Source organism: Ochotona curzoniae, unplaced genomic scaffold (assembly GCF_017591425.1).
Source record: "Ochotona curzoniae isolate NIBS_2020 unplaced genomic scaffold, NIBS_Ocur_1.0 contig_2294, whole genome shotgun sequence".
NCBI classification, from domain to species: Eukaryota; Metazoa; Chordata; class Mammalia; order Lagomorpha; family Ochotonidae; genus Ochotona; species Ochotona curzoniae.
Genome location: NW_024465405.1, coordinates 2,314,667 through 2,340,039, shown reverse-complemented (window position 1 = coordinate 2,340,039; position 25,373 = coordinate 2,314,667). Strand labels below are relative to the sequence as shown.

Genomic DNA, 25,373 nt, shown 5'->3' with positions numbered 1-25,373 from the left:
CCACAAGTTAGATATTCCCCACTCCTGATCTGGAGACCAGCGATGTAACCAGAACCATAAAAACGACTTCCGTTGCCAGGACCTATAACTATCAAACAATGATTTCATCAATCTCAGATGTTGCATAACTGAGCCAATCAAGGTCCAAGTGCACGCTACACTTTCCGTCTATGCAAGGTGCCGCAAACTTAACACTTTGTGCTCCTGGCACAAATGTCTTGCTGCAACTGACTGCCTGTTATCCATCAGAGCACACAGAGTAAAACATCAAAACATGTATCTGAGGCTATCAAGAGACAGCCCAGGAGATGATGTCAAAGACAGATGAACTCAGGCGCAGAAGACTCACAAGTTAGAAAATAACGAAAGAGGTCATTTTAAACTATCTCAGAGTACTGCTTCAGCGAGGTCATCCACCCAGAGAACTTGCAAAAAAGAGTGGCTGGGAGGTCCTGCTCAAATACACACCTGAGACAGAGCGTGTCTGTGAAAGCAATTGATCCCACCCACAAAAACCATGTTGGGCATGATGGGCCTGGGGTAGTCCTTCACAAAATCACCTCTGATCAGCCACAGGGAAGCAAGGCTCATTAGTTCCTGGACGGTCACATCTCTCTGAAGCACTTCTGAGGCCAGTGATGCATACGGGGAATAAACCACGTCACACATGAAGTTCTCCATCAAGGCAACAAGCGTGTTCTTCACTCGCTCCAGGAAAGTCATGTGATCTGAGGCAGAGGTCATGATCCTAGGCACGTAGGACAGTGGGTTGGGGCACTGGGTACCCTTGAAGTCCATGCCACATGGCAGTGCATTCAAGAAGAAGACAGCAGGCAGAGTCAGGTACTGAGCTACGATGGAGCCACAAGGAAGAAAGGGGTCTGTTAGCACGGCATCAAAGCTGCTTTCCTCTAGAGAGGCCATGACATCCTTGTTGTGCAGTAAGTGGGAACAGGCAGACAACAGCAGAGCAGAGTCCTTTTTGACTTTCTTGTAGGTCGTGACCACCCGTTGCAGGAAGGGAGCATTCTCAAAAACATGACGTCCAAGGGTGATAAAGCTTTCCTCCACATCCTCCCTTTGGAATGGCACGGGGTACTTCTTCAAGGTGTACGATGCTCCCTCTTTTATAAACAACGTGGCATCAGGTGCCACAACCACTATCTCATGTCCTTTCTGCTGCAGTTGCTGGATGAGCCCAAGCATGCTCAACCAGTGGCTGCCATCAACGGGGACCAAGAGCAGCTTCGAGGCGTGACACACAGTGGGGCTGAGCGCACACAGCAGCAAGCCCAGGATGAGCAGACAACGTGAGTCCTGGCAGCTTGCTACCATGGTGCTCTGTCTCTGTTCCTTTCCTGCCGGAGTACCTCTGCTCCTTCCTACTCACATGTTACAAGACCAATCCACCCAACAAGTTAATGTTTGAAAGAGTCACATGACCAAAACGAGCTGCATGACGAGCAGGAAGTAGATATAAAGCGGGGGAGGCTCACTGAGCTTTTTTCTCTTCTTCCTCCTCCTCTTTCGCCTCCTCCTGGTTCTTCTTCATCCTCTTCCTCTTCTTCTTCCTTCTCCCTCTCCTCCTTCTCCTTCTTTCTTTTTTTTTTTCAACTGCCATCACAATTGAACTGATACAGATTCTTAAGTGGCTGCAGACATTACCTTCAGCACCTCTGGGTTCATAAATTAGAATTTTTCTTGGACCACAAAAGTGTTATCAGAAAGAGAAAGGGGCTATGCAATGACAAATTAAACTTCCGTTTCAGGAATATAACATCTTCTAGGAAAGAAAGGAAGACATTCCAGCCTATCTTTGGCCACTGAAACCTCTGTGGCAGTCCTTCACATCTCAAACAGGACTCAGTGTCATCATCTGTGTCTGTTTTTGATTCATCAAGCCCAGCTCAGCATTGGGTCTTCATGCTTTAGCAGACACCACCAGCTACAAGTCTCCTGCTTCCCCAGAGCTCATGTTCCCTCATGAAAAACGGATTCACATATTGCACAAATGGGGACACTGGAGATCATAAAGAGGGACACAGGGCTGGGGACATGCTGGGCTAGGGTGACCAGAAAGGGAATTCTGCTCTAGAGCATGTGCATGCAAGCCCTCTCCAAAGATAGATCTGTATTCATTCAGAAAGAACATTCTCTAAAAAGAAAGACAAAATGTGATGGACTTTAAAAAAGTATAGAAAACGAAATTACAAGGTAAGCTTCTTTTCTGGAATCCATAATACGCATTTCCTATGAATCTTTTAGAGAGCCCTTGATGCATGGATTCCAAAGCCTTTTGCGTTAACATAATCTTTCAGTTCTGTGTTCCACAAATGTTTTTGAATTACTATCAAGCACACAAGCAAGTTGAATTACATTCCTCATAGGAACCCAAGGTTTAGAGCAAATAAGACCCGCTGAGAAACTGTGATGACTGAGTTGAAGGCAAAGGTGAGAACTTGACAAAAACAATTAAGAGAGTTTAAGTTTCCTGAGTCTGCACTATGCACCACACACAGGCTAAGCACCTCACAAGTCCTCTGTAATTCTCCAGAGCTATCCTACAGAGGCTGGTGCTATCTTCCCACTAAGGGTGAGAGAGGTACAGATTTAGCAGAGTCCAGTATTTCCATAGTGGCGGAGCTGAGACCCAAGCCCTTGGTGTCAGGGCCCAGAGCTCCTGCTCTTAGCAGCAGCTCTCCAGCTGCCCCAATCGTATCCAAGCAACTGTGAAAGCCTTAATGGAAAGTTACGGCCAACTAGAAGTCAGAAGAAAACCTACCCAGCTGAAATAAAAGGAGAGAAGGACTGCCAGGCCAAGGATAATGCACAGGGTGACCAACATCCAGTTCCAGCTGTGCTCCAGGGGAGGCCAGAAGAAAGATCAGGGAGGAAGACATCACAGTTGCTAAATACAAGTGCTCCCTCCCAAAGAAAGGGCCAACCAGAGCAGAGACAGAGTCTACCCTTGCCTTTAGGGGTACACTTCAGATCTCAACATTCTGATCACCTACGTCATCACGAGTCACCTGTGCTGGGAAAGGTAAGGGGGGCCATAAGCACACTGCTGAACAGCGTATCCCTGCCATCCTGGTACTCGGGGTGCCTGTGGGCCACCATTCTTCCTTCACCGAGTTCCCAGTATGGCTGTGCCTCTCCCTGGGTGTACACACACATGCATGCACATGTATGCGCGCTCGTGCGTATACACACACACACACACACACACACACACACACACACACACACAACTGGAAAGTCCTCCCCAGGTACAAGAACTCTTGATCGTCAGCGAGTGGAAAGGATACAAGTGAGACCTTTGCTCTTTGTCTCCAGCATTATCTGACGATCCCCGTCCGGGTTAAACTCTAAGAGCAATAATTGAGTCTCCTTGTCAGGAGCATTTATCTGGAGATGACCCGGGCAAAGGAGCTATGCACACAGGCATCACTGCGCTTGTCTCAGGACTTGCTGGAATCACCCCCTACCTGCTGGTTTTTAGAGGCTTCTGCACACAGACACTCCGAAAGGATCATGGCTCTGCCCCTGAGCAGGCAATGCTGGCTCTAACCTGCACACTCCTCAATCATGACTAAAATCCAGCCTTCCTGGATCCCAAGCAGATCTGACACTTAAAACCCACAGGGACGAGGGAGGACTTCTGTGGTTCAGGCTCTATGCTAGGAGCTGGGGCCAAGAAATCAGGTTACAAACTGTCCCTCTATACCAGGGGAAATACACACCCAACCAGGAAGTACAGGGCAGGGTGACCCATGTTCTAGTAAGGGGGTATAGGTGTCCCACGAAATGCACCAGTGAAAGGGTCTCACCCAAGCCAGAAGTGAACCCCACCCCTCAGCATACTCCTAGTCCTGTAAGCAAACCAGGGTGAAAAGATCTGTTCCTAAAGGAACAACCTAGACCCAGCCATCGCTCTGTGGGTCACCTATGGGAGTCTCCAGGGGCAACAAGACTGTCTCTGGTTTGCTGTTCTAACATGTAGCTGGCAGCAGTCTGCAGAGCTGTTCTTGCTATGAAACTGTAGACACACAGACCTACTGCTTACACTTGGGGTTTGGCCCTGGGACTCACAGGCCCCAGAACACTGTTCTATAGACAGTGTCCAGGCAGTTTCTATTCAGAGAGGATTTCCCTCCTCCTCTCTTTGCTCTGTGCCCCAAATCTAAGCAAGCAGTGCTGAATCTGGGTGATTTTATCAGTCAGACCTAGCCGCTGGTTTGGTTTCAGTGTCCCAGTCATGGGTCTCCCCGTCTCTTAGGACTCAGCTACCTTATCCACTTCCCCCCTCCACTACCTCTTGGGACATCTCACAGAACAGCTCTCCTTGGCCAGAGGAAAATTCAGACCCCTCAGTCTTGCCCTTAGGACTCCCTGCAATAGACCCCAGCCCACCCATCCTAACTCACTTCTCTCCAGCCATTCTGGATTGCTCACCCTTCCCAAAGGTTGTTCGGTACTTCCCAGAGCTACTGTGTTCACCCTGGATTGTTCTTTCAGCTTCCATCAGTTCATTGTATTATCGCCAAGCGTTAAGGTCAAAGCTTCAAGTTCAGCCACTCAAAGTGATACAAGCTCTGCAGTCTGTTCTGGATCAATGCTGTGGTCCCTGGAGACCTGCCTTCACTGTTATGGCAAAATCATTTGGTGAAACCGAGGTGTATGTGGTTTATCAGTTAATCATTTCCCCCTTAGGTTACTGTAATTGGGGTGTTGCATCACAACTTATCAGAGAATATAGTACCCAATAGAGAATAAGGAGAAACTTATCAAAAAGGAAAAATTCTGATCATGACATAGTTTTTGCGGGCATGACCGCTGTGCCCAGTGTTTTCCCAGAGCCTGATAAACATGGCCTACACGCTTTCACGGTTTTGGTATGCTAGACAAACAGCTCTCTAGCCTCTGTGTGCAGAATCCAGATTTTCTATGGGAGTTTTGCAACGGAACATCATTTCCACATAACCATTTTGTCTGACTTTTCCGCTAATTCTCTCCTGCATGCACACCAGACTTTTCCAGTGGCCACTTGCTCTTACAATAGACTGAAGGCCCACACTGTTTCTTACTAAAGCCACGTCATAACAAAAGATGAAAAAGCACCAGCAAACAACAGAAATCTAAAGTACCACACTCTTACTCAATTTGTTTTGAATTATTTCCTCACACACATTAAAAAAAAATGAGTTACATCACTGAGTACTAGATGTCTTCATCTTATTGACTGAGTCTATCTTTTCCATTATCACAAGCAAAGCCAAAAGAACCCAGAGGTCAAAACACATGAAAACTGCCTTCTAGACAGGGAACATGGCTTTGTCAGCCCAGGGCCTGTCTACACCCATGGCCATCACTCCAGCTCTCTCCTAGGCTGAAGGAAGCCGCTAATACAAAGTCAGGTTTTAAAAGCACATTTTCAAAGGCCCGCATAAGCTCCCCTTCAGCCCACCGTGCTTGGAACAAAGGCAGAGCTCAGCGAACTGGGCTGTTATTCCCGTGCGTGAGGCATCACAGAGTTCTCCGGGAGAACTCCGCGCCAGCCCTCGAGCACAGCATTCTGGGATGCCGGGGCAATCTGCACCAATGGGCCGCAGCCACGTCACAAGGGAGACAGCGCAGACTCGCCAGGCACGCGCAGCATCTTGGGATGCCAGGGCAGCCTTGGCCAATGGGCCGCAGCCACGTCACAAGGGACGGCCCTCCGGCAGGGCTCGTGGCCCTCACGGGCTTTTCACCTCGCCAGTCGGGCTCGCGCGGGCCGCGGCGGCCTAGGCCATGGTGGACTACTACGAGGTGCTGGGCGTGCCGCGGCACGCGTCGTCCGAGGCCATCAGGAAGGCGTACCGCAAGCTGGCGCTCAAGTGGCACCCGGACAAGAACCCCGACAACAAGGAAGACGCGGAGCGGCGCTTCAAGCAGGTGGCCGAGGCCTACGAGGTGCTGTCGGATACCCAGAAGCGCGACGTGTACGACCGCTGCGGCCGGGCCGGGCTGGAGGGCTGCGGCGCGGGCGGCGGGCCCTGCGAGGACAGCTTCCAGTTCGTCTTCACCTTCCGCGACCCCGCCGACGTCTTCAGGGACTTCTTCGGCGGCCGGGACCCGGTCTCCTTCGACTTCTTTGCGGACCCGCTGGAGAACCTTCTCGGGAGTCGGAGGGGTTCCCGGGGCAGCCGAAGCAGAGGGTCGGGCCCGCTCTTCGCCTCCATGGGCGAATTTCCAGCCTTTGGGGGCGGGTTTTCTGCCTTCGATACAGGATTCACCACCTTCGGTTCCCTGGGAAACGGAAGCCTTTCCTCCTTCTCGGTGTCCGGTGGCGGCGGCGTAGGCACCTTCAAGTCTGTGTCCACCTCCACCGAGATGGTTAACGGCAGAAAGATCACCACCCGAAGGATCGTGGAGAATGGGCAGGAACGGGTGGAAGTGGAGGAAGACGGAGAGCTCAAGTCGCTGATTATAAATGGCAAAGAGCAGTTGCTACACATCGACACCCAGTAGTCTGAGTCACCTGACAGCCGAACGCGTGTTTCAGCAAGTAACGGGACCTTTGAAACAGTTGTGGGCCAACTCTACTCCGACAACAGCTGTCCCCCAGGATTTATAAACGGCTCCTTCCTATGCCTGCTTTGTTGTTATTGTGGGGGGCCACATGCCCAGGATCTTCGTCTTTAAAAAAACTGTTGTAAATATCTCTATGCACTTTGCTATTTATTAAACTCGATACCAAGGCCATCGGTTATTTCCTAGAGCTGGACAGAATGTTCACCACGGAACCTTGACCCATCCATTTTTAAATTTTTTCATTTGGTTTGAAGCACGGCCAGGTGGTGTGCTTGGTCTGTTTAACTGGACGTGTTTTAAGTTTATAGAGGTGAAAGGTAAGTCTTCTGCCCTCAGCTTGGTTGTTCGTTGCACAGACACGCTGCTGGCTGAGGGAGTGTTGCTGCCTGCTAGATGTGTTACTACCTCCTGAACTTTTTAAAAGCAGAGAAAGCTGGCAATAGTCATGTTGCTTTTATTTCATGGTTGCCATAACAAATTATCACCAACTGATGACTTGTAACACAAGTATTCATTTGGTTTTTGGAAGGTTGGGGGACAAAAGCATGAAACTTATTTCACTGAGCTACAAACAAGGTTGGCCAGAGCACACTCTCTGTGATGGCACAGGACGCCTCCCAGTTGCAGGACTAGTTGGTGACAAGTTAGTGTTGCACTCAGCCCTAACTTAGTTCTAGGACTGTGGCAGATCCTCGGAACATATGAAAGCATTTCCAAGAAGCTACACAAACATCCCTGTGTCATGCATGATACATCAAGCTAGGTTTATGAATACTAATTGGATGAGGTCTCTCTCTCTCTCTCTCTCTCTCTCTCACACACACACACACACAAACTGCATCAGAGGAAATTTTGGCACAGTTCATGTCCCTGAATACTTGTTTGGTCATAGTTGCCTCAGCAATGTCCATCACAGAATGTTCTGTCCCATGGTCATGTCTGATGTATTCTTGCATGAGGCATGAGAACCAAACGCCAGCTGAACGAGACAGGTTACAAATACAGCAAGTTCTGAGTCCTTTGCAAGCAGGTTTTGTGGGCTGAACACACTGTCAACAAAGTATGGCATCCAAGGGGAACGGCATGCAAACCCCACAGAAATGTGGGGTTCAGCCATCACGAACCTTTGGGATCAGAGCACTTGGCACCAAGGTACCTGGGTAGCTGCTTCCCGGATACAAGAGGTACCAGGGTTAAGATGACTACCAGACTTTACAAATTAATCCAGTGGAACAGGCATTTAACCCAGTGGTCCAGACACCTGCATGGCTGCATTCAAGCCCCTGCTCTGGCTGCCGATTCAGGCTTCCTGCCAATGGCCATGGCACCAATTACTGAGTTCTTGCCATCCATATGGGAGACTTGCATGCAGCCCTGGGTCCCACTTCACTGTGGCTCAGATCCAGCCATTGTTGGCACTTGGGAAGTAATCAGCTAATGGACATGCATGCTCTCTTATTTTTATTGAAAAGGCAGATTTACAGAGAGAAAGTGAGAAAGAAAGACCTTCACTCCCCAAGCGGCTACAACAGCCAGAACGGAGCTGATCCAAGGCCAGGAGCCAGGAGCCGCTTTCAGGTCCCCCATGTGGCTACAGGGTATCAAGGCCTTGGGCCGTCCTCAACTGCTTTCCCAGCCACAAGCAGGGAGCTGGGTGGGAAGTGGAGCAGCTGGGATATAAACCAGCACCCATGTGGGATCCCAGCACTTGGTAAGGCAAGGTTTTAGCAACTGAGCCATTTTAAAATGATTGTGTTCACATGCCAATAAAGGTAACCTAGACCAATGAAGATCTCCACTTACTAGTTGGCTGAGGGTGGGTTTGTTTCTGTGCAAGTGAGGAGAATAGGTAGCAAGGAGCTTAGTATGGCTTTGTGTGTTGGAAACCTCCACTCTGGGTAGGTTAGAACAGGTGTATGTGTGTAACTACAGAATTGGTGAAAACGGATCCTGTAATTGACCCATCAGCAATGTGGCACACCAGGCTCCCCCAGAGCTCATGGATCACTAACAATTCTGGCTCATTTAATAGTTGAGGCCCAAGACATTCAGCTTTAACAGAAAATTTTCCTTTTACTGAGGTATAACATGTTTAAAGAATTTTCAAAATTGAAAATCTCCAATATCTTTGCCTCAAAAAAAGTAAAAACTACAAACTACTAGTACAGGTCTACATGTGGGTATTCATCAGTTGTGGATGACTGAGTGGGCTTCCTTTTCCTGTGGTGTAAAGATCATTGTGTCAGGCTCTCACAGTGGGTTTTCCCCACAGGATCACTGGCACACCCCACAGAGCTTACCAGACAGGGAGAGGAATCTCCCTGAAAAGATAAGGAGACCTGTGTCCACTTCCTCCTGGCCTAACAATCCCAAAAGCTAGACACTCCTGCTGGAGTTCCCATACAGTTGGTTTAGTTCAGCACTTCTCACATAATAAAAAACCTTTGGACAAGATAATTTTATTTTTTAAGATTCAATTATTTGCCCTCTGAGCCCCACCCCCACCCTTTAATTTTTAAAAAAGACTTATTTTTATTGCAAAGTCAGATATACAGAGGAGTAGAGACAGAGAGGAAGATCCTGCGTCTGATGGTTCACTCCCCAAACGGCCGTAACGGATGAATACGAGCTGTAAGGTCACACCAATTCATAATTTAAATGAATACGACATAAATGGAAGAAATTCTTTCTCCAAGAAAGGAAATCTGGCTTACAGGGATTCTGTTTTGAGTTAAACCCAAATATTTAAGATCCATGTACACTGCCTCTGAAATGCCTGCTAAAGGAGCAGATCCCACTTGGGAACAATGGGGCATTGGGTGGGACTTTGGTGTTGTGGTCCTCTTTGCTCTTTAGTGTCAGGTCTCCTCATCACTGACCACATGTTCTGTGGGTTTCAAGGCTCACAGTTTTGTCCCTCCCATCACTCCTTAATTATGTCACTGTACCTTACATGTACTTACAAGACCTAGTTGACAACAACCACCAGTGTCCCCCAACTCAGGTTTGTCACTACGTCATACAACAGACACCCCATCCTGGAAGCAAAGCTGCCTATCAGCATGGCTCTAGCACTGGAAAGTGGGTTTCAATGATCATGTTGTCTGATCACAGAGTTCACGTCTTAATGTCTCACTTCCACTTCATCTACCTGGCCTTTCTGAGAGCTGAGGTCAAATTTGATCTCACCTAAATCCCTTCCAAGACAGGGCCACTAAAAAGCTGTCATATCCTCAACTGCAATCTGCTAATCCCTTTATTCTTTGCCAGGGTACAAATGTTCCCGTGTCCTGGAAAGGCCCGTGTCTTCAAGGCCTGGCCTCCAGAATGCATACTACTGGGAAGTAGAATCGTTAGATGTTTAGCGGGGTTCAGGGTGTGGTGTTCCTAGGTCACAGAGACATCCTCTCAGAAACTCCCAGGTAGTGGTTATGTGTGAGTTGTTTCCAAACCATGAGTTTGGTTCAACATTCTCTCATTTCTTCTCTGTTCCTGGCTTGAGATCAGACCACCCCATAAAATGAGACTCCTGCCTTTACATTCTGCCATCCTCACCAGATGCCAAATCAAGGTGATTGCTTGGTCTTGGAATTGGAACCCAAAAGCTATGACCTAAAATATCTCTGCTTCCTTCAGAAGACTCTGTCAAGAATTTCATTATAGGAACAGAATGCTAGCACATACTTCTGCTGAAAACAAGCCAGCAACAACTCCTAACAAATTAGTTCACAACACAGTTTCATCTGACACAGCTGAAGAGAATCAGATGAGAGACGAGAGAGAGCTTTAAGAAGCAGTCTTGATGGAGTCACACCATTGCCCTCTAACTTAACAGATTCTGTTCTTTGCATCTCATTCCTATTAAGGACTATGATGGTTCCCTAAAAACTACTCCCATAAAAGATTATTAGGACAGTGAGAGAAAGAAAACTTTTAAGAGAGAAGTGCATAAGTAAGAATTTCTAAGTTTTAGCTATTAATTAAATGTGTTTTACCTATGTCATTAATTGGATTAAAGCAGCAATACAGACCTGAGAGAGAGGCTTCCTGTTGGCACAGTTGATGCCCCCAATGAAGACCATGTTGGGCATGATGGGCCTGGGGTAGTTCAGCACAAAGTCTTCTCGAAACAGCCACACAGAACCATGGCTGAGAATGTCCACCAAGGACACATCTCTCTGAAAAAGCTCTGATGCAAGGCTTGCATAAGGATCATAAGACATGTGACAAATGGACTTGAGGCCCAGAGGGTAGAGCATGTTCTTGACCCTTTGCAGGAAGGTCATGTGGTCTGAGTTCATTGTCATGAGCCTGGGAATATATGAGGAGGGATTGGGACACTGTGTGGCCTCGAAGTCCAGATCACAAGGAACAGCGCGCAAAAAGAACACAGCAGGAATCGACAGGTACTTAGCCAGCAGTGCCCCGCAGGGGAAGACAGGATCAGTTATAACCACATCAAAAGAGCTGTCATTTAACTGCCTAATCAGAGCTTTGTTGTACAAAAGTTCTGCACAAGACCTGTGAAAGAACATAGATGCATTTCTCATAGCTGTGAAAGTGTTAAGAAATTTCTTCAGAAAATCTGTGGTTTCAAACATATTTCCAGAGTTACCGAAAAGCAGTTCATGAAATTCCTCCTGAGTGTAAGGAATGCTGTAGGTTTTCAGGGTGAAGAAATCCTCTGCTTTGATGTGCAGTTTCACTTCTGGAGTGAGGACCACAGCCTGGTGGCCTCGGGCATGGAGCTCCTGCACAACCTTCTGCATGCTGAACCAGGGGCTTCCATCTACGTACGTCACCAGCACCTTGCCACCCTCAGCCCAGGGCAGCACACACAGCCACAGGAGCAGTCCTGCCAGCCCCAGTAGGCGACTCCTCAGTCCCAGTACCATCTCAGCAGAAGACAAGTGCAGCTCAAAATCCACACCAGGCTGAGCCACCTTTATTGGATTTCCTTCATCACTTGTACACTATCACTGGGCTACTTTATCAGTGCATAATGCTATTGGGAGGCAGAGTTAATCATTGAAGAATGGATATCTTCTTTCATAATTACCCTAACCTTTGCATCCATACAGAAAGCACGGATCTCTTCCCTCCTATCTTGGACTAACTTGTCTGATCTGCTGGGAGTTCCTAGTTGTCATTCGATTTCCAAAAAAGGCTATGGACACGGGTTTTACTTTGTTGCCTCCAACATCTCTGGTCATCACATTTTATGAGCCACACCTGAACTTAGAGGAATGCCCAATACCATTTCCTCCTGACTCACCCTCTCTGTTGGATATGACCCTATTTGGCAAGCCTTTCAATTCTTTCCTACTTCAATGAGAAGCTGGGAATTGACACAGAAAACACTGATAAACCAGCTTTCCTTAAACGGGAATGAAGTCGCTGGCTCACCAGCATTTGTTCATTTTCCACGCCAGGGTGACTATGTAAGATCAGGGAAGAATCTATGGGAAGCAGCTTTCAAATATGGAAATCGTCGGAATCTCAGACTTTGAACTTGAGATGTGATGACTGGATTCTGTAAAGGAAGTTAGAGAACCCCATGCCCACTCTACAGATGGACTAAGCAACAGCACACCAGGCCTGTATGCAGCACCTGACTCCCTCTGCCTCCTACCACTGGTCTGAGAGAACAAAGCCTGGCCTTGGAGCTGGCCTGCCTGCATCTTTCTTCCCCTGAACAGGAAGCCAGGTAGAAACTCAATGTCCAAGGTTAACAGAAATGCTTGTGGAGTATATCACCTCTCAGCAACTGCAGTGGTCTCAGGCCCAAAATAGAACATAGCAGCAGATAGGCTGTGGCGTCCTGGCCTGGGATCTTCCTCAGCTTTTCGTGCGTCTCAGCAGCCTCTAGCACAAACTTCTCCTACTGCTTCCTGAGCTCTGTGTCCTGTAAACTATGGTAGAGCACTCAGGAGACAGAAAGAAATAAGGGGCACATACTTTGGAAAAGAAGAATCCAGCAATCACTCTTTTCAGACAATCTCTTCATATAAATAGAAAACAACCAGGACTCCACCAAAAAACTGTTAAAACTGAAACATGAATTCAGCAACGTTGTAGGGATACAAAATCCATTTTTAAAATTCAGATGCTAAATGATCATAACCTGCCCCCACCACATTCCCTGAGTTTCCAGCCAACTGATTTCCAACTAATTTCTAAGAATATACATTAAAGAAAAGGCAGTCTTGTCAACCAACAAATGGTGCTGTGTCAATTGGATATAAACATGCAGAAGAGTTAAACCAGACTGTTATTATTTCCCCCATACCCAAAATAAATACAAACTGGGTTAAAGATTAAACATAACACATGAAACTGATAGAAAAATATCTAGGGAAAACACATTGTGCAAAGATGTTTTGGATGAGATTGCAAAAGCTCAAAAGCACTAGATAAAAAGCAACAAAAGTTCAAATGGAGCAAATCAAATTCAAAAGCTTCTGCACTGCAAGGAAACCACCTAGAGAATGAACAAACGGTATGCAGACCTAAAGATGATCTGTAAGTTGTGCATCTAATGAAGTGTTAACATCCAAAATGAACAAAGCATTCAAGCATTGTTTAGCAAAAACCCAAATAATTGGAATGAAATATAAGCAATAGAATTAGGCAGACGGTTCTCAGAAGAAGATATACAAAGTAGCCACAGTGTAAAAAAGAAAGGACAGGAAAAGAAAAGTGCCACGTGACTACATTGGAGAATTGCAAATCAAAATCACATTGGCTAGGTCACTTGTTCATGGTCATCTGGAAATAAAAATGAGAGTAAGGGGTTTCAATCATTGTAGTCTAACGAATATAACCATACAACTAAACCTGAAGAATTACCTTGTAAATGCTTTTCCCCTTTCAAATTTTCACAAAGACATATATATCCATAATTGTTCACTACTCTGACAAAACCAAAATGAAACTTACAGTCCCTTGTAATGAGAGAAGCATATTCAACAAGAAGTATAGGAAAAAAAAACACACAAGATCTAAATTTATGCATTGCTACAAACAAAGTGATTATGCCATTAATGAGCAGGCTCTTCCCTCCCCACAAAGGGTGGTTCTCTCAATATATTGATAAATATGTTCTATTTCTATTAAACTTGAATACTCAAGGTCCAAGTAAGAAGCTTCTGGAATTCCTGGTAAAAGAGAATGTCAAATTTTGAAAACGTAGCATCAAGAGATGAAGGTTCTGTGAAATGGTGAACATCTCCTAAGAAAAACCCTTCCCTTAGACTCCTATCTCCCTGACACCCACCACACCTTCAGTGTGTTTCTAGGATCAGTTTTGTCCCTACATAGCCCCTTTAAACATTCCTTGATTATTTTAGTGTCCCAAATAGAAGCCTAATTTGACAGTAGCCATCATAATATATCCATATCAGGTATGTCCTCACATCACACCTTAGCCCCCATGTGCTGAGTAGAAACACTCCTGTCAGCACAGCTCCAGCTCTGAGAAGTGGACCTTGATGGTCCCATCCTCTGACCAGTGCCCGCACCTTCATTGGCTCAAATCCCATTTTACTTACTTTGCCTCTTTGGAAGTTTTACTTCCACTGGGAGCTGAGGTCATCTTTAATCTCACCTAAATCCCATCCAAGATAGCGCCATTAAGAACTTCCATGGCACAAGAAGAAAAAAGAAAACAACTTCTATGCCAATGATCACAATGTGCTAATTTGCTTGTCCTTTGCTGTTGCTTCCGGCAGGTACATGTATCAAATGCTTGGTCTCTGGGCTAGAGCTACTACTTGAGGGTGGTTGCCAGAAGGATGTCCTTTGGTGACTGAGAACATGTCCACAGAAGATGGCTCTCAAGGGACTGCTTGACATTTGTTGTCAAACAGCATTGAGAAAAACCCAAGTTTGCTAGATAGATAGATAGATAGATCTAATCTTTCTTTCTGTGAACTTATTTACCTTTCTATTCCTGGCTCATGATCTGACAAATCACTCTGACAAGTCTTTAGACCACTGCCTTCTGCTCACTTCAACAGAGATCTAACCCGTTGGTGCATCTGATTGTGGACAGGAAGCTACCCAGACCAAGAACTAAGAAACACTCTCTTATAAGTTGACTGTGTTGAGGGGCTCATGACTGTAACAGAATGCTATCTACCATAATATGCAAGTAATATACCCTGATGGATCCATACATAGCACAAGTTCTCTTCTGCAGCACAATCGAAGAATCTCACACAATGAGGAAGCAGGTGTTCTGACAAATAGAGAGTCTTGGTGGTTGGGCCCGGCGCAATGGCTCAGTGGTTAAGGTCCTCTCCTTGCACGCCTGGGATCCCGTATGGGCGCCGGTTCTAATCTCGGCAGCACCACTTCCCATCCAGCTCCCTGCTTGTGGCCCAGGAAAGCAGTCGAGGATGGCCCAAAGCTTTGGGACCCTGCACCCATGTGAGAGACACAGAAGAGACTCCTGGCTCCGGCTCAGCATAGCATCGGCCGTTGTGGTCACTTGAGGAGTGAATCATCGAATGGAAGATCTTCCTCTCTGTCTCTCCTCTCTGTTTATCTGCCTTTCCAATAAAAAAAAAAATAGAGAGTCTTGGTGGAGTCACACCAATGCATGCCAATCCAATTACTGACCCTCATACCTGGATCGCACTATTCTAGGGACCATTGCAATCTTTCACCACACTACTATGATCTACCACAGAAGATTACTAGAAAAAAGAGAGGTGAAGATCCAGAAAAAAATGAGATGAGTAAGCATTTATAAATTAATTATTAAAGGATATTCTACAGAATGATTTGATGAGGCAGCATACAGACCTGAGAGAGAGGCTTCCTGTTGGCACAGTTGATGCCCCCAATGAAGACCATGTTGGGCATGATGGGTCTGGGGTAGTCCAGCACAAAATCTCCTCGAAACAGCCACACAGAACCATGGCTGAGAATGTCCACCAAGGACACATCTCTCTGAAAAAGCTCTGATGCAAGGCTTGCATAAGGATCATAAGACATGTGACAAATGGACTTGAGGGTCAGAGGGTAGAGCATGTTCTTGACCCTTTGCAGGAAGGTCATGTGGTCTGAGTTCATTGTCATGAGCCTGGGAATATATGAGGAGGGATTGGGACACCATGTGGCCTCAAAGTCCAGATCACAAGGAATGGATCGCAAAAAGAACACAGCAGGAATCGACAGGTACTTAGCCAGCAGTGCCCCGCAGGGGAAGAGAGGGTCAGTTAGAACCACTTCAAAGGAGCTGTCAATAAGGTTCTTGATCAGGACTTTGTTGTACAAAAGTTCTACACAAGTCTGGTGAAAGAACGTAGATACATTTTTTAAAACTTCAAATGTTTCCAAAATTGTCTTCAGCAAAGGCATTGTTTTGAAGCTCTTTCCAGTCTGCCCTAGGATGAGGTGGTCAAATTCCTCCTGAGTGTAAGAAGTGGCATAGGTCTTCAAGATGAAAAAGTCCTCTCTCTTGACATGCATATTTACTTCTGGAGCAAGGACCACAGCCTGGTGGCCTCGGGCATGGAGCTCCTGCACAACCTTCCGCATGCTGAGCCAGTGGCTGCCTTCCATGGGCATCACCAGCACCTTACCGCTCTCAACCCAGGGTAGCACACACAGCCACAGCAGCAGCCCCACCAGCCCTGTCAGGAAAACTTGAAGTCCACGCACCATCCCTGCAGAAGCCAACAGTGACTCTCCTTCTGCAGAAAAATTAATTTTTATCCTATTTTCACCAGGCCATGTTGCAAAACAGCATGCCATTGGATGGCACAGTGCCCTTGCTATGTTAATGATTGAGGAATCAACCCACCCTTGCCTTTCTTGATTGCCCTACCCTCTGCCTCCACCATGAATATAGGTGTGCTGGCCATATCTGAAGGAGCTCCTCTTACCCTGCTGCAACTCACTCTGTTGCTCTTTTTTCTTCTTAACAGAAAGCCAGGATTTGGATGCTCCTTTCATCTCATCACCTGCTGCTTTCTTTTAACAAGTGTTTGGCAGGTTGCAAGTGAACCTCTGAAGAGTCACTAAGGGTCTCATGCCCAATCTCATTTTTCTGCTGGAAGTAACACCACTGGTAAGTCTTCCTCTCTTTGATGGGAATATGTGGCCTCTACACATGCCAGAGCACATGACACACTCCTCTGCCCCCACTAGGATGGACCTGCACTCCAGCATCCATCACTCCTGGCTGCATGCAGCAGTCCCACTCATATGCAGAACACAACAGGGTATCAGTATCCAATGGCAGCAAGACATATCATGGGCCCACGGTCAGGCAGAACCCCACAGCACCTGACCCAGGCTGATGTCTGTACTCAACTACCTGACCTGCCCATTCCCAGGCACAGGCTTACAGACCAGACCAGAAGAACCATGTGGTTTACTATGAACCACATCCACCAGGAAGAACATACACACTCAGAGCTACAAAGTTCCAGCAAATATGGCCTTGGGTTCCCTCTAGTGCCAGAAGAAGGAAAACACAGAGAACACAGCATTGGTGGACTTGGGGTGCCTTGAGTGCTATGACACCACCAGTGACCAGGGACACAGAAGACTTCATCTACAGCCTGATGAGAATAGAGGAAGGCCAGCCACAGAGGACCAGACTGCAAAGACCACAAAACTAGCTAATCTTTCCTTGGGGAGTAGTGATGTTCCACCAACATCACTCAGGAAAAACGATCTCCAAAAACAGATTAAATACGTTGTTATGAAAAGCATAAAGCAATGGACATGTGCGATCTCTTAGATAATGCAAACCGGTTTGGTTTTTAATTTCTTTTGAGTTACTGCTTATCTTAAAAATAGAGTCAGTGAGAAGAGGGCATAGCGACACTAAGAGACCATTTTCATGCAGCTCACCCCGCCCCCGCAATACTGCAGCTGCTAGGACTATTCCAGAAGCCAATAATCCTTTTGTGTTTCCCATTGGGTAGGAAGGACACAAGCATTAGGACCATCCTCCTCTGCCTTTGCCAGAGCATTAACAGGAATCTGTATGATAAGCAAAGGAGCTAGGTCTCAACCCAGCATGTAATTATGGAATTCCAGCAGCATGGAGCAGAGGTTAACACCCTGAACGACAGCACAGTCTCAAAACACATGTTTTACACAAATTCAACCAATTTTAAGGAAGCACAGTGAAACAAAACTGCTGAACAAAAGGTATATAAGCAATCTGAATTCAACAGCACATCACATTATCATTCACCACCATCTATATGGGATTCAGCTAGGCATCAACAGGTGGTTAATACACATCAATAAAAAGGAGACAGCCACATAACAGAATGAAGTGGTGGGAAGCCATGTGATTCCTTCAGTCAACACACAAAAAGTTTTCAATAAGAGCTCAACACATTTTCATGATGAAAACTCTCCAAAAAAATCATTCAAAGTATAAACTTAACTCAGTGACAAAAAGGTCATAATATAGTAAGTCCAAAGCTAAGATAATAGGGAATGGAGAAAATCTGGAAAGTCTTTTTGTCTTAGATGTCTGGAATGATACAAGCATAACGACTTTCATCACTTTCACTGGACACAGTTCTAGAAGTCCTGGTCAAGGAATTAGGCAACGTGAGATAGAGGAGATGTCAAATTGGAAAGAATGAAGACAAACTCTACTTTCCATGTGATGTGATGTGATCTTATGTATAGAAAATCCCAAAGACATTCATTGAGCTCCCAGCAATAACTGAGCTTAGCCACGTTGCAGGATAAAAAAGCAACTGACATTTCGGTCTGACACTGGGGCATTATGTGAAACACAAGTCAAGAAAGCAGTCCCATTTGTAAAAACTAACAAAAATGCAAGAATAAATTTAACAAAATAAATGAAAACTCATTACAACATAACTGATAAACAATGAGGGGAGAAATTAAAGGGGACACAGAAATTGGAAGGATATCCCACATTCATGGAAACCTACCCTAAGTTAATTGCTTGGGAGAGTAAAAACTGTTCAAATGTACATGCTACCCAAAGCAGTCTTCAGCAAATGAGGTGGTACTAGCATAGATTAAAGGTGACACACGCTCATTTGGAGCTCCTATGAAGCTGTAGACTAAGAGTGAGAATATGTAACATTTACTGGTGATTCATAAAAGCCAGAGTACGGTCCCCTGTACAAAGTCATCCAAAGAGAAAAATGGGAGAGATCACTGGAACTGGTGAAGGTAACTCTACAGAATATAATCAAATAGTAAAGAAAAAAAAAAAGAAAGAAAAACTTAAACACTTGCTTACATTTCAACATTATCAGAACGATAATGGACACATCTACCATAGAATTGATAACTGCATTGCACACAAGATAAAACAGACAAGGTCCGATGACCATTGGTTTGAAAGAACACATACAGTCATAAACATTAAGATGAGTTAAATGAAAATCACACAAATGGAAAGGATTCTTATTCATAACATCATCTATTCTGGAGTTAAAAAAAGAAATTGAGATTCCTACTTTCAATTCAGTCTCCTCATTGCTGACCCCACATTCGCTGGCTTCCAAGGACCTTGTTTTGTCCCCCACTCTAGCAGCTTCCTCCACAGACAGATAATTGAAGTGTCCCAAGTAAAATACCCAATTGACGTGCATCTACAATGTCCAACCCTGTACATCAGACACCAAACCCTCACGAGAAAGCCTCCTGCCAGCACAAGTAGGACACAGGAACACCAGTAGGACATCCTCTGATCACAGACCTCCAAGCTTCAATGTCTGCCTCCTGCTCATCTTTCTGATCCTGCTGGAAGCTTCCACATCATTTGAATGCCCAGGTCCAGTGCCTTCTGAGATACATCCCTCCTGAGTCAGGAGGACTGGAAACTGTCATATCAACATTGCACACTTGGCTACTCCCTTACAACCCATGGATAATCAGCATGAAAATTTTCCCTGGAGGATCAGCTCCCGACACAAGCTCATGTACTCTTGCTCACTTTAAAGAAGTCACACACCATGAAGATGGGGCCTTGAACATGACCAGTCTTTGCAAATCCTATTGCACATCCTCTCCAATCACTCTAAGCCAGCCAAGGGACCTGCATAGCTAGTGCCACTACTTGTGGACACAACAGCTCCTCTCCCTAACACTGTTGGGAGAACGATAAGTAGAGATTGTTGGAAACATAGATGAGTAAGTACTTGTACCTTTTAAATTAAATGCTCTACCTATAGTGCTAATTACATAAGGGCAGCATACAGACCTGAGAGAGTGGCTTCCTGTTGGCACAGTTGATGCCCCCAATGAAGACCATGTTGGGCATGATGGGCCTAGGGTAGTCCAGCACAAAGTCTCCTCGGAACAGCCACACAGAACCATGGCTGAGAATGTCCACCAAGGACACATCTCTCTGAAAAAGCTCTGATGCAAGGCTTGCATATGGATCATAAGACATGTGACAAATGGACTTGAGGCCCAGAGGGTAGAGCATGTTCTTGACCCTTTGCAGGAAGGTCATGTGGTCTGAGTTCATTGTCATGAGCCTGGGAATATATGAGGAGGGATTGGGACACTGTGTGGCCTCGAAGTCCAGATCACAAGGAACAGCGCGCAAAAAGAACACAGCAGGAATCGACAGGTACTTAGCCAGCAGTGCCCCGCAGGGGAAGACAGGATCAGTTATAACCACATCAAAAGAGCTGTCATTTAACTGCCTAATCAGAGGTTTGTTGTACAAAAGTTCTGCACAAGACCTGTGAAAGAACATAGATGCATTTCTCATAGCTGTGAAAGTGTTAAGAAATTTCTTCAGAAAATCTGTGGTTTCAAACATATTTCCAGAGTTACCGAAAAGCAGTTCATGAAATTCCTCCTGAGTGTAAGGAATGCTGTAGGTTTTCAGCGTGAACGTGTCTTCTCCCTTGATGAGCACATTCAATTCTGGAGCAAGGACCACAGCCTGGTGGCCTCGGGCATGGAGCTCCTGCACAACCTTCCGCATGCTGAGCCAGTGGCTGCCTTCCATGGGCATCACCAGCACCTTGCCACCCTCAGCCCAGGGCAGCACACACAGCCACAGGAGCAGTCCTGCCAGCCCCAGTAGGCGACTCCTCAGTCCCAGTACCATCTCAGCAGAAGACAAGTGCAGCTCAAAATCCACACCAGGCTGAGCCACCTTTATTGGATTTCCTTCATCACTTGTACACTATCACTGGGCCACTTTATCAGAGCTATTGGGAGGCAGAGTTAATCATTGAAGAATGGATATCTTCTTTCATAATTACCCTCTAGCTCCACCCAGGAGGTATTAATCTCTTCCCTCCTATCTTGGACTAACCTGTTTGAACCTGTTGTTCTCTGGGAGAACATTCTACCTCACTTCCTAGTTGTCATTCGATTTCCAAAAAAGGCTATGGACACGGGTTTTACTTTGTTGCCTCCAACATCTCTGGTCATCACATTTTATGAGCCACACCTGAACTTAGAGGAATGCCCAATACCATTTCCTCCTGACTCACCCTCTCTGTTGGATATGACCCTATTTGGCAAGCCTTTCAATTCTTTCCTACTTCAATGAGAAGCTGGGAATTGACACAGAAAACACTGATAAACCAGCTTTCCTTAAACGGGAATGAAGTCGCTGGCTCACCAGCATTTGTTCATTTTCCACACCAGGGTGACTATGTAGGATCAGGGAAGAATCTATGGGAAGCAGCTTTCAAATATGGAAATCGTCGGAATCTCAGACTTTGAACTTGAGATGTGATGACTGGATTCTGTAAAGGGAGTTAGAGAACCCCATGCCCACTCTACAGATGGACTAAGCAACAGCACACCAGGCCTGTATGCAGCACCTGACTCCCTCTGCCTCCTACCACTGGTCTGAGAGAACAAAGCCTGGCCTTGGAGCTGGCCTGCCTGCATCTTTCTTCCCCTGAACAGGAAGCCAGGTAGAGATCCACGGTTCCAGATATCAGAGAGAAGGTGCATAGAGATAGTAAGAGACCTTTTTTTCCTATACTTGATCCCCACCATCCCTCAATTTGTTGTTCAGTTGGTTCTCCAGTATGCAAGCAGAAGGCATAAATCCTATTTGAGTCCCACCATAGGTAGCAACAACCCAAACATTAAGACCATCTTCCCCTGAGTTAACAGGAAGCTATATCATAAACCAAGGAACAATGTCTCATGCCAGCACCTAAACATGGGATTCCAGCACCATGGCGTAGTGGTTAACACCCTGAACGATAGCACCAGTCCCTAAACAGGTATATATTATTTAATTCCATGAATTTCAAGAAAGCATAGTGATGCAATAATCCTGAACTAAAGGCATATGATCAATCTGAATTCACCTCACATCTAATTGTTATTCATCATGATATATGTGGGATTTGGCTGGGAATGGAAAGACAGATGTCATACACAAATCAATAAACAGGATGCAGCCACAGAGCAGAGTGAAGTAGTGTGAAACCATATACTTTCTTCAATGTATGCAGGAAAAGTTTTCAATAAACTTCTCCTTATGACAAAAATTCTCAAAGCCATCATGGAAAGAACGTGCATATCTCAACAAGAGGAAGGCCATAATGATGTAAGCCCAAAGCTAACAACCTAACAAATGGGAGATAATAAAAACTTTCTTTTAAAGATCTGGAAGAGGACAAGAATGTCAACTCCCATTCAGCATAATTCAACATGTCCCCATCAGGCAAATGAGACAAGAAAAACGAAATGTGGGATGTTGAACTGGCAAGCTGTAACTAAAATGTATGGGAGGTAATGTAGTCCTTCACGTAGAAAGTCCCCCAAAATCCACACAGCTATTATAATTAACAATTGAGCTCATCAATTAGCATTAATCATCGTTAGCATTGCTAAATGGAACTGGAACTACAAAAATGCAGGAATAATTTTAATCAAATGGGTAAAAATAATTGATAAAAATTGAGGAAAGAGAACTCAAAAATACAAGGATAACCATGTTCATGAAAATAAATCCTGTGTTTATTCTTTGAAAGAACAAATATTAGTATAATGTCCATACTAACCAAAGGAATCTTCTTTCATTCAGCAAACAAAGTGAAAATTGCATCGATTTCCACGATACGCACTGTCATTTGGAGGCTCCTGTTAGGTGATACACATGGTAGTAAGAATATCTAACATTTATGGGCATCATTCATGCCACCATCAAAGCCTGAGTCGTGAAGTCATCTGCACAAGATCCACCACTGAGCAGAACAGGAGTGAGAAACAGAATCAGAGAAGTTAACTCCAGAGGATGTAACGACACAGAGAAAGTCATTTAAACAATTTCTTCCTTCTCAGCATTTTTACAACTATAGTAAATAATATCTACCTTATGACTGATAATTGCTTTGCTCACAAGGGAAAGCAGAAAAAGATACACTATGGTTTGAAAGAAAACATACTTAAGTGACGAGAAGGAAAGATGCCATTAAACAGTCATAAACATTAAGATGAGTTAAATGAAAATCACACAAATGGAAAGGATTCTTATTCATAACATCATCTATTCTGGAGTTAAAAAAAGAAATTGAGATTCCTACTTTCAATTCAGTCTCCTCATTGCTGACCCCACGTTCGCTGGCTTCCAAGGACCTTGTTTTGTCCCCCACTCTAGCAGCTTCCTCCACAGACAGATAATTGAAGTGTCCCAAGTAAAATACCCAATTGACGTGCATCTACAATGTCCAACCCTGTACATCAGACACCAAACCCTCACGAGAAAGCCTCCTGCCAGCACAAGTAGGACACAGGAACACCAGTAGGACATCCTCTGATCACAGACCTCCAAGCTTCAATGTCTGCCTCCTGCTCATCTTTCTGATCCTGCTGGAAGCTTCCACATCATTTGAATGCCCAGGTCCAGTGCCTTCTGAGATACATCCCTCCTGAGTCAGGAGGACTGGAAACTGTCATATCAACATTGCACACTTGGCTACTCCCTTACAACCCATGGATAATCAGCATGAAAATTTCCCCTGGAGGATCAGCTCCCGACACAAGCTCATGTACTCTTGCTCACTTTAAAGAAGTCACACACCATGAAGATGGGGCCTTGAACATGACCAGTCTTTGCAAATCCTATTGCACATCCTCTCCATTCACTCTAAGCCAGCCAAGGGACCTGCATAGCTAGTGCCACTACTTGTGGACACAACAGCTCCTCTCCCTAACACTGTTGGGAGAACGATAAGTAGAGATTGTTGGAAACATAGATGAGTAAGTACTTGTACCTTTTAAATTAAATGCTCTACCTATAGTGCTAATTACATAAGGGCAGCATACAGACCTGAGAGAGTGGCTTCCTGTTGGCACAGTTGATGCCCCCAATGAAGACCATGTTGGGCATGATGGGCCTAGGGTAGTCCAGCACAAAGTCTCCTCGGAACAGCCACACAGAACCATGGCTGAGAATGTCCACCAAGGACACATCTCTCTGAAAAAGCTCTGATGCAAGGCTTGCATAAGGATCATAAGACATGTGACAAATGGACTTGAGGCCCAGAGGGTAGAGCATGTTCTTGACCCTTTGCAGGAAGGTCATGTGGTCTGAGTTCATTGTCATGAGCCTGGGAATATATGAGGAGGGATTGGGACACTGCGTGCCCTCGAAGTCCAGATCACAAGGAACAGCGCGCAAAAAGAACACAGCAGGAATCGACAGGTACTTAGCCAGCAGTGCCCCGCAGGGGAAGACAGGATCAGTTATAACCACATCAAAAGAGCTGTCATTTAACTGCCTAATCAGAGGTTTGTTGTACAAAAGTTCTGCACAAGACCTGTGAAAGAACATAGATGCATTTCTCATAGCTGTGAAAGTGTTAAGAAATTTCTTCAGAAAATCTGTGGTTTCAAACATATTTCCAGAGTTACCGAAAAGCAGTTCATGAAATTCCTCCTGAGTGTAAGGAATGCTGTAGGTTTTCAGCGTGAACGTGTCTTCTCCCTTGATGAGCACATTCAATTCTGGAGCAAGGACCACAGCCTGGTGGCCTCGGGCATGGAGCTCCTGCACAACCTTCCGCATGCTGAGCCAGTGGCTGCCTTCCATGGGCATCACCAGCACCTTGCCACCCTCAGCCCAGGGCAGCACACACAGCCACAGGAGCAGTCCTGCCAGCCCCAGTAGGCGACTCCTCAGTCCCAGTACCATCTCAGCAGAAGACAAGTGCAGCTCAAAATCCACACCAGGCTGAGCCACCTTTATTGGATTTCCTTCATCACTTGTACACTATCACTGGGCCACTTTATCAGAGCTATTGGGAGGCAGAGTTAATCATTGAAGAATGGATATCTTCTTTCATAATTACCCTCTAGCTCCACCCAGGAGGTATTAATCTCTTCCCTCCTATCTTGGACTAACTTGTCTGATCTGCTGGGAGTTCCTAGTTGTCATTCGATTTCCAAAAAAGGCTATGGACACGGGTTTTACTTTGTTGCCTCCAACATCTCTGGTCATCACATTTTATGAGCCACACCTGAACTTAGAGGAATGCCCAATACCATTTCCTCCTGACTCACCCTCTCTGTTGGATATGACCCTATTTGGCAAGCCTTTCAATTCTTTCCTACTTCAATGAGAAGCTGGGAATTGACACAGAAAACACTGATAAACCAGCTTTCCTTAAACGGGAATGAAGTCGCTGGCTCACCAGCATTTGTTCATTTTCCACACCAGGGTGACTATGTAGGATCAGGGAAGAATCTATGGGAAGCAGCTTTCAAATATGGAAATCGTCGGAATCTCAGACTTTGAACTTGAGATGTGATGACTGGATTCTGTAAAGGGAGTTAGAGAACCCCAT

At 45.6% G+C, this 25,373-nt stretch overlaps 4 protein-coding genes across 6 annotated transcripts in view; 1 reads left to right on the top strand and 3 right to left on the bottom strand.

Moving 5' to 3' along the window:
* Positions 1 to 25,373, bottom strand: part of LOC121151114 (UDP-glucuronosyltransferase 1-6) — a 92,065-nt gene that overhangs the window by 11,830 nt on the left and 54,862 nt on the right. The window contains exon 1 of one of the 3 annotated variants that reach the window (XM_040972335.1): positions 10,608 to 11,516. The exons of the other annotated variants lie outside the window; for them this stretch is intronic. Coding sequence (XP_040828269.1) covers positions 10,608 to 11,471 — 864 coding nt within the window. The 5' untranslated portion in view covers positions 11,472 to 11,516. Of the gene's footprint in view, positions 1 to 10,607; positions 11,517 to 25,373 lie in introns of those variants that run through there. 3 annotated transcript variants of the gene reach the window in all.
* DNAJB3 (DnaJ heat shock protein family (Hsp40) member B3) lies at positions 5,794 to 6,663 on the top strand. Its single transcript, XM_040972342.1, has one exon. It carries the CDS (start codon positions 5,794 to 5,796, stop codon positions 6,511 to 6,513), a length of 720 nt encoding a protein of 239 aa, XP_040828276.1. The 3' UTR covers positions 6,514 to 6,663.
* LOC121151119 (UDP-glucuronosyltransferase 1A4-like) lies at positions 15,309 to 16,248 on the bottom strand. Its single transcript, XM_040972339.1, has one exon. It carries the CDS (start codon positions 16,246 to 16,248, stop codon positions 15,352 to 15,354), a length of 897 nt encoding a protein of 298 aa, XP_040828273.1. The 3' UTR covers positions 15,309 to 15,351.
* On the bottom strand, positions 23,831 to 24,752 carry LOC121151167 (UDP-glucuronosyltransferase 1-2-like). Its single transcript, XM_040972420.1, has one exon. It carries the CDS (start codon positions 24,719 to 24,721, stop codon positions 23,831 to 23,833), a length of 891 nt encoding a protein of 296 aa, XP_040828354.1. The 5' UTR covers positions 24,722 to 24,752.